This window comes from Oncorhynchus gorbuscha, linkage group LG15, assembly GCF_021184085.1.
Source record: "Oncorhynchus gorbuscha isolate QuinsamMale2020 ecotype Even-year linkage group LG15, OgorEven_v1.0, whole genome shotgun sequence".
Taxonomy (NCBI): domain Eukaryota; kingdom Metazoa; phylum Chordata; class Actinopteri; order Salmoniformes; family Salmonidae; genus Oncorhynchus; species Oncorhynchus gorbuscha.
This window is the reverse complement of record NC_060187.1, coordinates 47,859,853-47,872,712: the sequence shown is the minus strand read 5'-3', so window position 1 is coordinate 47,872,712 and position 12,860 is coordinate 47,859,853. Positions and strand designations below refer to the sequence as shown.

Here is a 12,860-nt window from a genome sequence, read left to right as displayed (position 1 = left end):
GTTTCTCATTGCCAACAAAGGGTATATAACAGAGGTCGAATGTTTTCTGTAAGTCTTCAAGGTTTTTACACACTGTTGCTGGTATTTTAGCCCATTCCTCCATGCAGATCTCCTCTAGAGCAGTGATGTTTTGGGGCTGTTGCTGGGCAACATGGACTTTCAACTCCCTCCAAAGATTTTCTATGGGGTTGAGATCTGGAGACTGGCTAGGCCACTCCAGAACCTTGAAAGGCTTCTTACGAAGCCACTCCTTCGTTGCCCAGGCAGTGTGTTTGGGATCATTGTCATGCTGAAAGAACCAGCCACATTTCATCTTCAATGCCCTTGCTGATGGAAGGAGGTTTTCAATCAAAATCTCATGATACATGGCCCCATTCATTCTTTCCTTTACACGGATCAGTCGTCCTGGTCCCTTTGCAGAAAAACAGCCCAAAAGCATGATGATTCCACCCCCATGCTTCACAGTAGGTATGGTGTTCTTTGGATGCAACTCCGCATTCTTTGTCCTCCAAACACGACAAGTTTTTACCAAAAAGTTATATTTTGGTTTCATCTGACCATATGACATTCTCCCAATCTTCTACTGTATCATCAAAATGCTCTCTAACAAACTTCAGACGGGCCTGGACATGTACTGGCTTAAGCAGGGGGACACGTCTGGCACGGCAGGATTTGAGACCCTGGTGGCGGTGTGTGTTACTGATGGTAGGCTTTGTTACTTTGGTCCCAGCTCTCTGCAGGTCATTCACTAGGTCCCCCTGTGTGGTTCTGGGATTTTTGCTCACCGTTCTCGTGATAATTTTGACCCCACGGGGTGAGATCTTGCTTGGAGCCCCAGATCAAGGTAGATTATCAGTGGTCTTGTATGTCTTCCATTTCCTAATAATTGCTCCCACAGTTGATTTCTTCAAACCAAGCTGCTTACCTATTGCAGATTCAGTCTTCCCAGCCTGGTGCAGGTCTACAATTTTGTTTCTGGTGTCCTTTGACAGCTCTTTGGTCTTGGCCATAGTGGAGTTTGGAGTGCGATTGTTTGAGGTTGTGGACAGGTGTCTTTTATACTGATAACAAGTTCAAACAGGTGCCATTAATATAGGTAACTCGGGGAGGACAGAGGAGCCTCTTAAAGAAGAAGTTACTGGTCTGTGAGAGCCAGAAATCTTGCTTGTAGGTGACCAAATACTTATTTTCCACCATAATTTGCAAATAAATTCATTAAAAAATCCTACGTGATTTTCTGGATTTTTTTTCTCATTTTGTCTGTCATAGTTGAAGTGTACCTATGATGAAAATTACAGGCCTCATCTTAAGTGGGAGAACTTGCACAATTGGTGGCTGACTAAATACGTTTTTGCCCCACTGTACCTAGATAGAGTCCAAGTCAAAAGTTTGGATACCTACACATTCAAGGGTTTTTATTTTGACTAATTTCTGCATTGTAGAATAATAGTGAAGATGTCAAAACTATGGAATCATGTAGATTTTAGATTCTTCAAAGTAGCCACCCTTTACTTTGACAGCTTTGCACACTTTCATTCTCTCAACCAGCTAATGAGGAATACTTTTCCAACAGTCTTGAAGGAGTTCCCGCATATGCTGAGCACTTGTTGGTTGCTTTTCCTAGACTCTGCGGTCCTACGCATCCCAAACCATCTCAATTGGGTTGAGTTCGGGTGATTGTGGAGGCTAGGTCATCTGATGCAGCGCTCCATCACTCTCCTTGGTCAAATAGCCCTTACACAACCTGGAGGTGTGTTCTTGGTCTTTGTCCTGTTCAAAAACAAATGATAGTCCCACTAAGCGCAGACTCATCAGACCAAAGGGCAGATTTCCACCGGTCTAATATCCATTGCTCATGTTTCTTTGCCTGAGCAAGTTTCTTCTTCTTATTGGTTTCCTTTTAGTAGTGGTTTCTTTGCAGCAATTTGACCATGAAGGCCTGTTCCACGCATTCTCCTCTGAACAATTAATGTTCAGATATCTGTTACTTGAACTCTGAAGCATTTATTTGGGCTGCAATTTCTGAGGCTGGTTACTCTGATGTACTTGTCCTTATTTTCTGGGTCTTCCTTTCCTGTGGCGGTCCTCATGAGAGCCAGTTTCATCATAGAGCTTGGTGGTTTTTACGACTGCACTTTAATAAAATGTACGTTCTTGGAATTTTACATATTGACTGACCTTCATGTCTTAAAGTAATGATGGACTGTCATTTCTCTTTGCTTATTTGAGCTGTTCTTGCCATAATATGGACTTGGTCTTTTACCAAATAAGGCTATCTTCTGTATACTACGCCTACCATGTCACAACACAACTGATTGGCTAAAACACATTAAAAAGGAAAGAAATTCCATGAATTAATTTTTCACAAGGCACATCTGTTAATTGAAATGCATTCCAGGTGACTACCACATGAAGCTGGTTGAGAGAATGCCAAGTGTGTGCAAAGCTGTCAAGGCAAAAGGGGGCTACTTAGAAGAATCCCACATAATATTTAGATTTGTTTAACACTTTTTTTTTTTCTTACTACATGATTCCATATGTGTTATTTCTTAATTTTGTTTTCTTCACTATTACTCTACAATGTAGAAAAACCCTTGCATGAGTAGGTGTGTCCAAACTGACTGGTACCATGTGTGTGTATATATGCAGTATTAAAGCTGATCTAACCCCCTTACAACACTGCAACACTTATTATTACAACATTAAATACACCCCTTGTTACATTAACTCTTTTTACACCAATATAACGCCCTTACAACATGATTTGTTCTTCCTCTCTCGTCTCTCAGACCTCCTCAACCTCTTCCACATGACTATGAGAATGTGGAGACCAGCTACAGCTACTCCGAGAGCCACTACTCTTCCCGCACTCCAGCCAGACCTGAGGCTGCTTACAAAGGTCAGTCCAGCTACCGGAGGCCCCCCTGGCTGTGTGTTTAAGTTACATTACCCGACTAGATCAGCGTGTACATTGAGTTCAACGTTAGACTGGTTCAGTTGGACTCCCATTATCACTTAGATCGTTTTAATGCATATTTAACCCTCTTTCCAATGGAGCTAACTATCCAGCATACCACGTTGTTGACATGCGCTGAACGGATTAGTTCATTTCCTAAGAGATCTCCCACTGTTTTGGATTCTCTACCACACACACACACAAGCACACACACAGTTGTGGTTTCAATGAAAAGTTTAAGCTTATGTCTGCCGTCTTTTTTTTTTTATGTCTGTCTCTTCCAGGTACCTATTACAGGCAGTGACCCAGGCTCCCTAAGTTATCCATCCATGACTTGTTCCTTTTCTTTTTTACTCATCGTTGCTGTATTTGTAAAAACTCCCATCACTTTATATTGACCAAGAGCCTTGGGACAATGTCACCTAGTCGTTGGCGGTGGGATTCTCCAGCATGTCCAGTTGACCGGGAGTTCGGGAAAGCGTGCGGCTGAGAGCATACTCTTTTATCGTTCCCTTTTTTTCCATTTTGGTTGTCCTCTTTCAATTGGCGCAACAGCCAAGAAGACTCAAAGGAGATGCCTTGTGATATTTATCCTCTTGCTGGCTTTTAACGAAGATGATGGGGGGGTGAAGGCGTTTCTGTTTTGCTGTAGTTGTCGTTTTCTGGTGTTTCTGTCCGTCTGTGGATCATGCTCATCATGGTGAAACAATCCTTTGCTGGATATACTGTATAACTGTGCAATCTCCGTCTATCTATCGCTGTCTATGGGATGTGCCTGTCTTTGAGCCAAGATGGCCGACGCTTGTTTGAGGCAAAAATGTTGGCGGCGCAGCTTTTTTTGCACTCCCAGGCCCCAGTTCTCCCGTCCTCGTATTGTGCTGCGCATCTAGGATGAACAACGTGACAGGCCCAGTCATACGTGCTGCGTTGCATATAATACTCCTTTTGAAAAGACATATTTTAGCATTTTATTCACGGGGGGGGGGGGAGAAGAAAAAAAAAAAAGAGAACCTACTATATCAGGATGCTGGGTCTTTTGGCTTTGTGTTTTAATGCTTTCCAGTCCAGAAGTGGATGGTGATTGTATGTGGACTTCTGACTTGTTGCTGGCTGTATGCTGTTTCCATATGCGTGTATTTTTCCCTGTGTCTTTCTAAAGGGGCATTTCCCTACTTGGAATGAAGACTTGGGAGGTGGAAGTGGGGTTTTATGGGACATACTGCCATGGTTAAGTGTTTTACGTGCATGCTTACTGACTGTGCTCTCTTGTGGGCTGAATTTCTATCCTCTCTACGAAACTCTCCGTGAGTCAACGAGAGCCCAAGCCACTGAACTCCATCCATTTTGTTTTGTGGATGATCAAAATGTATTTTGTAAATATTGCCCTAATATATTTGGTTGTATGTTCCATCCAGTATTTGATAGTCTCATCTGTTTACATGCTCTCAGCGCTAAGACAAGTTGACCAGTAAGAATTGAATGCATGTATATTGCACCTCTGTGCCAAACTTAAGATTGTGGTGGTCTTGGCAGGGCTGTATTCACTTGGAACCAAACAGGACAAAACAAGGAGGGACCTAACTGAATTCCTAGAAATAGAAACTGATTTTTGTTGCAAAACATTTTCCGTTGCAAAATCTTGTTTTCTGTACATTCCATAATAAAAATGCATTCTGTCTCTCACACACACACACACCACTCCTCTCTGACCGAGAGGGTTGTCACATGAGTAAACATTCCCAGGGTAGACATGCATGAGAGTGTGGAGGGAAGTTTCAGTCATCCACTGAATTAACAGGGAAAGTGAGAACATGATTTCATTCTACTCAAAAGGGACCTATTGACTCAGACAGCTGTGTTGATAGGGTTCACTGCTCCGTGGCCAGTTGAGTCATTTTCTCATCATATTGAATAAAGATCACAATAGTGGGAATAGAGAACACACTTATCAGACGTCTTACTATAATAGAGATGCATGTATCAAAAGGGGTTACAGGAGACTATAGGGACTTTTGGATATAGTGCACCTCCCAAATTGCACCCTATTCCCTATGTAGTGCACTACTTTTGACCAGGACCCATAGTGCTCTGGGGGGGGAAATGTGTGCACTATGTAGGGAATAGGGTGCCATTTGGGAGACACTTGCACATTGTGCTGCAAATGGACATGACGCTAATAATTGTTTATTTCACAGGTGGAAAGAGTAAATCAGACACTGTTCCCAGTTTGATCGACATTAAATTTTTAATTATGATCCTGTCGTATTTTAGATTTTTTTCCCCCATTGACCGAGCTTCTTTATCCAAGTCCGATGGCGTTGGCGTGCTTTGTCCGAGTTGATGGCATCTGCCCCGGAGACTCTTCTATACACGTCAAGACATTTTGAGACGTGTAAAAATGTTCTGGATGAGATTTGTGCCATTTTAAGGATTATTGTCAGGGCCTTGTCGATTAACGGGGAATCCCTGCTCTTTTTAAATTAATGACAGTGGAGGAGGATCGGTGTAAAAAAAAAAAAAAACTCCCAGAACTAAGGGATGTGTATATATCCTTTTGTCTGATAATATGATCACCTTGTGGACATATTGAATATCAAATTATCCACCATCCGAACAGATAGTGAGTGCATATTGGTGATTTGCTGTATACTGATTTGTGCTATATGCTGTGAGCGCAAAACTAACCGAAATCGAGTCACGTTTGAACCGTTTCGCGATCCAGGGTCTGTATGCGGCCTACAAAATCAAAGACGTGTGTGTGTTTTGGCGCTTACTGTGAGACTCTTTTGTATCATGAACTGAATAAACGTTTTGCTTTTACCATCTCAAAACGATATTTGCATGTGTTTTATTCATTAAACATATGTCCAATTATGTGGCGTCACTTGTATCCTAACTTCAGGACCGGGTTCGATATCACATTTCTATCGAGACTAAAACATGATGCAAGGCACACAAGTGAATGGTTTATGTATGGCCCCCCAACTAGCCTAAATATTTTGAGGTGCATTTGGGTGCTATTACTGTAGCTCCCCTCGAAAAGAATCAATCGAGATTCAGACTCCTAGGAATTGGCTTAGTGTTTATTCTACGAGTTACAGGTATTGTACGACACGTGACTGAAATCATATTGCAGAACGAGTTGACAATCAAAGCACAAGTATTAAATATGTCCGTGTAAAGTCAACCATATTCTCAACCATACACTACACAGTGTAAAGTCAACCATACACTACACTGAAAACATGTTGTGCTGCATTCCATCTTTTCAGTCTCTTGTCAGGGAAAAGGGTTGGTCTGGGTGGGATTCCCCACTTACCTGTAGAGAGAGAGGACATGTGTACGCTTATTGCAGCATTCTGTTGATGCCCTGGTTTTGCCTGCACCACAATGTGGAATGGAGGAAGGCTGTCTCCAACACACAGTACTATCCAAGGGCCAATTCCATGTTTTAGCCTACAAGTTAAAACCTCGGTCATGTTCACTAGGCAAAAGTTGTGCCCCTGCTTAATGCGCCCCCTCATAATCCTGTAATGCCAACCAGGTTAACAGGAAGTGGCAAATGTTGCAAAGCCACGTTTTATGTAGGCCTAGTCTAATTGTAATCTCTGTTCACACATGTGTTTGTTCTAACTAAGCGGTTATGAGACATTTACCAGACATGCTTGACTCCTGGTCAATATTTGCATTACAGGGCAAATGTACCAAATGAGTATCACCAGTTCGTTACAAGTGTAACCTGTTTTCACTGTAGGGCCTGCAACTGCTATGTGTATACGAAGTGTTGTTGGGCACAGAGGTGAAATGGTACTCAAATCATTATGGATTGAAATTACTAAAAAACTAGCACATTATTTTTCCTTGTTTGAACAGTGAAATTTGCTCACGTTGTTTCCCCTTCAACGTTCCTGAAAATGGAGAAGAAAAGTGTACACTTTTTTTTAAGGACACCTAAATATTGAGTTTCACCCCCTTCCTACATTTTTACAGGGCATGAACTCGACAAGGTGTCAAGCGCTCCACAGGAATGCTGGCCCATGTTGACCTGAAATGCTTCCCACAGTTGTGTCAAGTTGGATGGATGTTCTTTGGGCGGTGGAACATTTTTTATTCACACAGGAAACTGTTTGAGTGCGGGAAAACCCCCAGCAGCGTGGCAGTTCTTGTCACAAACCGGTGCACCTACTACCAAACCCTGTTCAAAGGCACTTACATCTTTCACCCTCCTGAATGGCACACACAATCTATGTAATGGAAAGAGCAGGTGTCCTTAATCTTTTTCTACAGTATCCTACACTAAATTGTCAGCCAAATAGATTTTTTTTGCTAAAAAAAAAAAACTTTCATTGTCCATCTCCAGATTAACAGCCTAAAATGTCTCAAGTTGTATTTACTCATTTGGTTTTCATGATAATGTTGAGAGGGAGCAACCTTGCGATGAGTTCATGGCAATTTGATCAAATATAAAAGTGAGTCATGCTGGGTTGCGGTCATCTGGGAAAGTACATTAACCCATTTAACTCCTTCCTCATTTAAACCCCACAGGGAAGAGGGTTGAGTGCTTCAGTAGAGCTGGTTCACCAACATACCAGACATTGGAATTGTCTCAATTGCATACTCTCTCCTCGCCTCCTTCTCAAAACCCATTAGAAGAGAAGGTCAGAGGGGAGGGACCTCTGGCTCTCTAATCCAATGGGTTTTGAGAAGGAAGCGAGGAGAGAGGACACGAGGAGTACGCAATTGAGATGATCCTGTAGTGATGGTTTGCTTGCATGTTGCAACATCAGGGGGAGAAACAAACCCTTGGCAACCTACTGTGGGAGAATGTCAATTGTGTACTTCTCGCTTCCTCTCTCCTCAGCTCCTCAAAACCCATTGGATGAGGAAGACCAAGATCAGTCTGACCTTCCCCCTCCAATGGGTTTTGGGGAGAGGATGTGTAGAGTATGCAATTGAGATTCTCCCACTGAGACTGCACGTTATGTCAAAGTTTTTTTATTTGATTGAGACACGCTACTGCCCCCTGGCTACAACAGGTATGTATGAGTCTTAAAAACACAGTAAAAGACGGTTTCCTAGACAAAGCCTAGTCATGGATTAAAACATTCTCCATTGACAATGCTTTTTAGTCTAGAACTAGGCTTATTCTGTGTCTGGGTAACCGGCTAAATCACACTCAAACTCCTCAGGTTATGTGGACTTTGTCTCCATTCTCCAACTTAAAACCGGAGGCCTTGACACCTGTTGATGGACCTGCTACGCACACTACCAGAAACAATGACTGAAATCTGTTGGCACATCTCAGGCAAGGTTTCTAGCTGTGTGGGCAACATGTAACACTTGGAAAGGACTCTGTGAGAGAGGTAAACTACTGTTGTACATTTATTACAGTTCTAGGTGGATATTTGTATCATTAATGCACGCACTGTGGTTGCCACTATTGCAATACAACAATATCAAGGTTCTTTACTGTTATCAAATACATGTAGGCCTACAGTATTAAACGTTCTCTTGAAGCAGTAAGTAATTCCATGTGGCATGATCAATGCAATGACTATACTAGTTACATATATTAAGGATTTTAGCCTGGTTAATTCATCAAATCTAATGAGGCTGTCTAGGATCAAACATTTTACGACAGTTTGGCGTTTTGAAGGAGCCATTGCTTCAGTCATGTGTAGGTTAGTGACATGTTATTCAGGTTAGTGACAGGTTATTCAGATGTTTACCTGTGCCGATTAAAATTTGTCAGTCAAACACTTGGAATTACTATTAAAACACTAGAAAATTGTCAAGGAACAACACGACGTATGGCAATGAATATAACATACTTGACAGTTCAAGGTGTGCGTGGGCTAACTCACCTGCGGTGGCCTCGGTGTCGTCGAAATGTTCCATTTTAATAATCATGTAAATAATGAAGTCGTGCTGGTCAACTAGAGCAGTCACTCGTTGTATGGGTTGCCTTACCTGAGAATTGAAAGTAAATGCAGCCGTCCCGATCCTAGAACATGCCTTGTCGAGACATGGAAAAGACACACGCCCAGTTGAATCCGCGCAACTTTCGCGCATTCATCATTAGAGAGGACAGCCAACTCACAGTCACCCGAGACACTTTTTGTATTGAGTTTTGAAAGTGCAGTAACTGCAGTCGACTGTGGCATTTTTTTTTGACGCAGAATTAGCTGCAGTCTACTGCAGTTGTACACCAAAATTACTGCAGTAAAAAAAAAACTTCTTTTGGACGCAGTATTTGCCTCATACTTCACTCAGACTGCAATCTTTTTTTTTTGTAAGGGGATGGCGCTTGTGTTGTTGACGGCGAGACCAACATATACTTTTTACCAAATGAATTTGCCATTCCAAATGCCAAATCCTTTAATTCATGCCGTTTACGCTTTTTTCTTAATTTAAGTTAATATGCCTTGGGCACATCTTCAGTGGTCAAAGGCAGAGGATGTGTCAGGCAGACAAGCACCTCTGTACCTAATTAAACCAGCCTTTGAGTGTTGACTCAAAATGTGTGAAATGAGTTATTAGTTCTCCCTAGTCTGCTATTTCCCCTTGAAACGTTATGGTTATCAATTAGCATTGACACATATGCATTGTTTACCTTTTTTTCTACTATACTACAGTTAAGTGCCATTTTGTCAATGTTTGTCCATTTCTAGCTGAACCTCATGAGTGTAGGCTATGAAGAAAGATTCATGACTTATTTCATTTTAGCATTTCATCTCATGCGGTATGCCATGAAGTGTCAGTGGAAATATTAGATGTCATGCAAAATTGTTAAGTTATTATTTTTTTCAGTTGATAACTGTGGGATAAGAAAGGAGGGAAAGATTATGGAACTTGAGTAACATGTTCCATGTGAGTCCCCCTCCCCCTTCCTCTGATTAGGTTGGCTTGAGAGTTCTCTCTGAATCTGAGAGTTCTCTCTGAATCTGTTGTCACATTCCTTTACATTAAACTAAAGCTGGTGTGGTTGTGTGGTGCCACACATTTTGGTTTCTGCATGAGGACAAGATTGAAAACGGCGGCGACATTGACTAATAAACATTTGGCATTGGTGTTATGATTTCCATTTGCAAAAAACAATTTGACAGTCTGTATAATCTCATTTTGGCTATCCCTTCACTAAAAGTTGTGGATCGGAATCCTATTATTTGGGCTCCCGAGTGGCCCAGCGGTTTAAGGCACTGCATCTCAGGGCTAGAGGCGTCACTACAGACCCTGGTTCGATTCCAGGTTTCACATCTGACTGTGATTGGGAGTTCCATAGGGTGGTGCACAATTGGCCCAGCATCGTCTGTTTAGGCTTTGGCCTGGGCAGGCCGTCATTGTAAATAAGAATTGTTCTTAACTGACTTGACTAGTTAAATAAATAAAACATTTGCCTGTATAGTGATTTAAGCTGCATCGACACCCTGAATGCTGGTATGCGGGTAGAGAGAGATCAAATGCAAACATTCCCATCATTGGGTGTTAGTTAAAAATAGGCAACAGGCTGTTTGGCCCAGGGCACTGTGTGCTGTGCCTGATGCAGGAATGATATCGGACTGGTTTGACAACAGCAGTCCTGGTGTCTGTGCTAAGAGGGAGTCACTTCTAATACATGCCAAGACAGTCCGCATGTGTTCAGTCACATATCTGTTTTAAGGCATAGTTTATAATCACTCTACCACAAAGGGACTTTTTGTTGTACTGATCTACTGGCAGTGTTTAAATCATTATCATTTTACCTGACATAACACTCTTACACCAGGTTGTTAAACTTACTCAGCTAGTCTGTAACTGCAGATAAGATACTTTCATGGACTAAAAAGCCTTCTCAATGGAGCTTCTCAATGAAAATTCTCAATTGAGAGCGCCAAGACGAGCGAGCGTCCAAGACTAGCATATTCTGTCTTGGAAACTGACCCAATGAGTAAGAAGGTAAATAGTGTCACAGATTGTTTTTGAAACACTACATTTCTGGAAAGAGTGGGAAATACAAAAAAGGAAATACACAGACAAGGGAACATAAACTTAACATAGACTGATATTCATTTTTACAGATCTTACCTCAACTTGTCACTTGTAGTGTCTTAGGTGTGTTACTTAGATAGTCCACTAGATGGCGACCATAACCCAATAGAATGAAAATGGACAGCACTCTCCTCCACAGATGTGTAAATATACAATATACCCTCACTAAACTGGCTTCTCTTATGGATCTGGGAATTCATTTTTTTTGCAGGACTTAACATATTTTATGAAATATTTGAATTATTTATGTTTTTTCTGGTTCGTGGGCTCCATTTTCAAAACAACTGGCTGAAATCACCATTGTTCAGATAGTCCCAATAATTCAAAATGACCTGCAAAATAATTGACCTGGAAACTATTTTAACCACTTATTGTATTTTACCTAGTATGACCTTCCCTGACACAGTGAGTAGCCTTGATTTCATTGATTGTAAGGTGACAGCCTCAAACCTCTGATGCGATGACAGTATCCAAGTAACATGATAAGAAATTAGAGGCCTGTTTTAAGTATTGTAGTTATCCTGCTGTTTTTTTAGGATAAGGCGGTGCTACCCTAAATAGAATCCCATTCTAGTTCTGTGGTGCAACGTATGGTCTTTGAGTGCTAAAAAATAAACATATTTTTGTTGAAATGCACACATGTTAATATTGTACGTCATTTTAAACATTATTTTAATTGGTTATGCTTTGCAAGTTTACAGGTAGGCTACGCACATAAAGTGAACTGCCATATTATATGGTAATTGTCTCAAATCAATAGACGACTCACTTTTTTGTCAATAAAATCAAGTATATGTTTGTGTGTACTGACCCTTTCTCTGGCTGTTTTTTTTAACCACATATTTGATTATTTATTTAACCAAAAGACCCTTGAGTTTAGAAACCTCTTTTGCGAGGGATAACTGGCAAGAGGTCAGCATGTAGATAAAGTACAAAATAACATACAGGAACAATACACTAAAAACAACCCTCTCCAGTTTTAAGGTCTTTTGCAGGTCGTTCCAAGACCGAGGAACGTTGTAGGATAATTATCTTTTTCCCCATCTCAGGACTGGCCTTATGAACAGCTATGTCCATGTACCCTCAAACAAATAGTGTAAGAAAAGGACCTCAGTTCCCTCAGACTAACATAATCTTTTAGGTATGTGTCACTAGGCCTCGTTAAGCTGTCCAGTTCTAACAGATGGAGGCCTACCGTACATGTAATGCTTATCTCCAATCAATTTGCATCAAAATGGGCAATCCTGAAATGTTAATCAAGTCCATAGTGTAAGCCTACAATCCACATTGGTAGAATTTAGATTTTGTGTCAAAATAAGGATCAAAATCCCTCTGTTTGAATTTCATATGGGTTAGAAAAAGTTGTGTTTATTAAGAAAATGAATGGAATAGTTCAGACTATGTGATGCATCTGATGACCTGGCCTCCACAATCACCCGACCTCAGCCAAATTGAGATGGTTTGGGATCAGTTGGAGCGCAGAGTGAAGGACAAGCAGCCAACAAGTGCTCAGCATATGTGGTAACTCCTTCAAGACCTTTGGAAAAAACGTTACAGGTGAAGCTGGTTGAGAGAATGCCAAGAGTGTGCAAAGCCGTCATCAAGGCAAAGGGTGGCTACTTTGAAGAATCTCAAATATAAAATATATTTTTGATTTGTTTGACACTTGTTTTGGTTACTACATGATTCCATGTTTTATTTCATAGTTTTGATGTCTTCACTATTATTCTACAATGTAGGAAATAGTAAAAATAAAGAAAAACCCTGGTATGAGTAAGTCCGAACATTTGACTGGTACTGTATTACAACTTCAGTTTTGTATAGTGGTGAGTGAATTAATTTGAATTGATCTCTTAAGAAATTAATTCACGAGTTG

At 41.1% G+C, this 12,860-nt stretch overlaps 1 protein-coding gene across 2 annotated transcripts in view; it reads left to right on the top strand.

Annotated features, from left to right (window-relative positions):
* Positions 1-5,787, top strand: part of LOC123997417 (coiled-coil domain-containing protein 50-like) — a 36,889-nt gene extending 31,102 nt beyond the window's left edge. For both annotated transcript variants that reach the window (XM_046301611.1, XM_046301612.1), the window contains 2 exons: positions 2,790-2,899; positions 3,241-5,787. In XM_046301611.1, the coding sequence (XP_046157567.1) occupies positions 2,790-2,899; positions 3,241-3,260 (130 nt within the window). In that variant the 3' untranslated portion in view covers positions 3,261-5,787. The remainder of the gene's footprint in view (positions 1-2,789; positions 2,900-3,240) is intronic.
* The last annotated feature ends 7,073 nt before the right edge of the window (positions 5,788-12,860 follow it).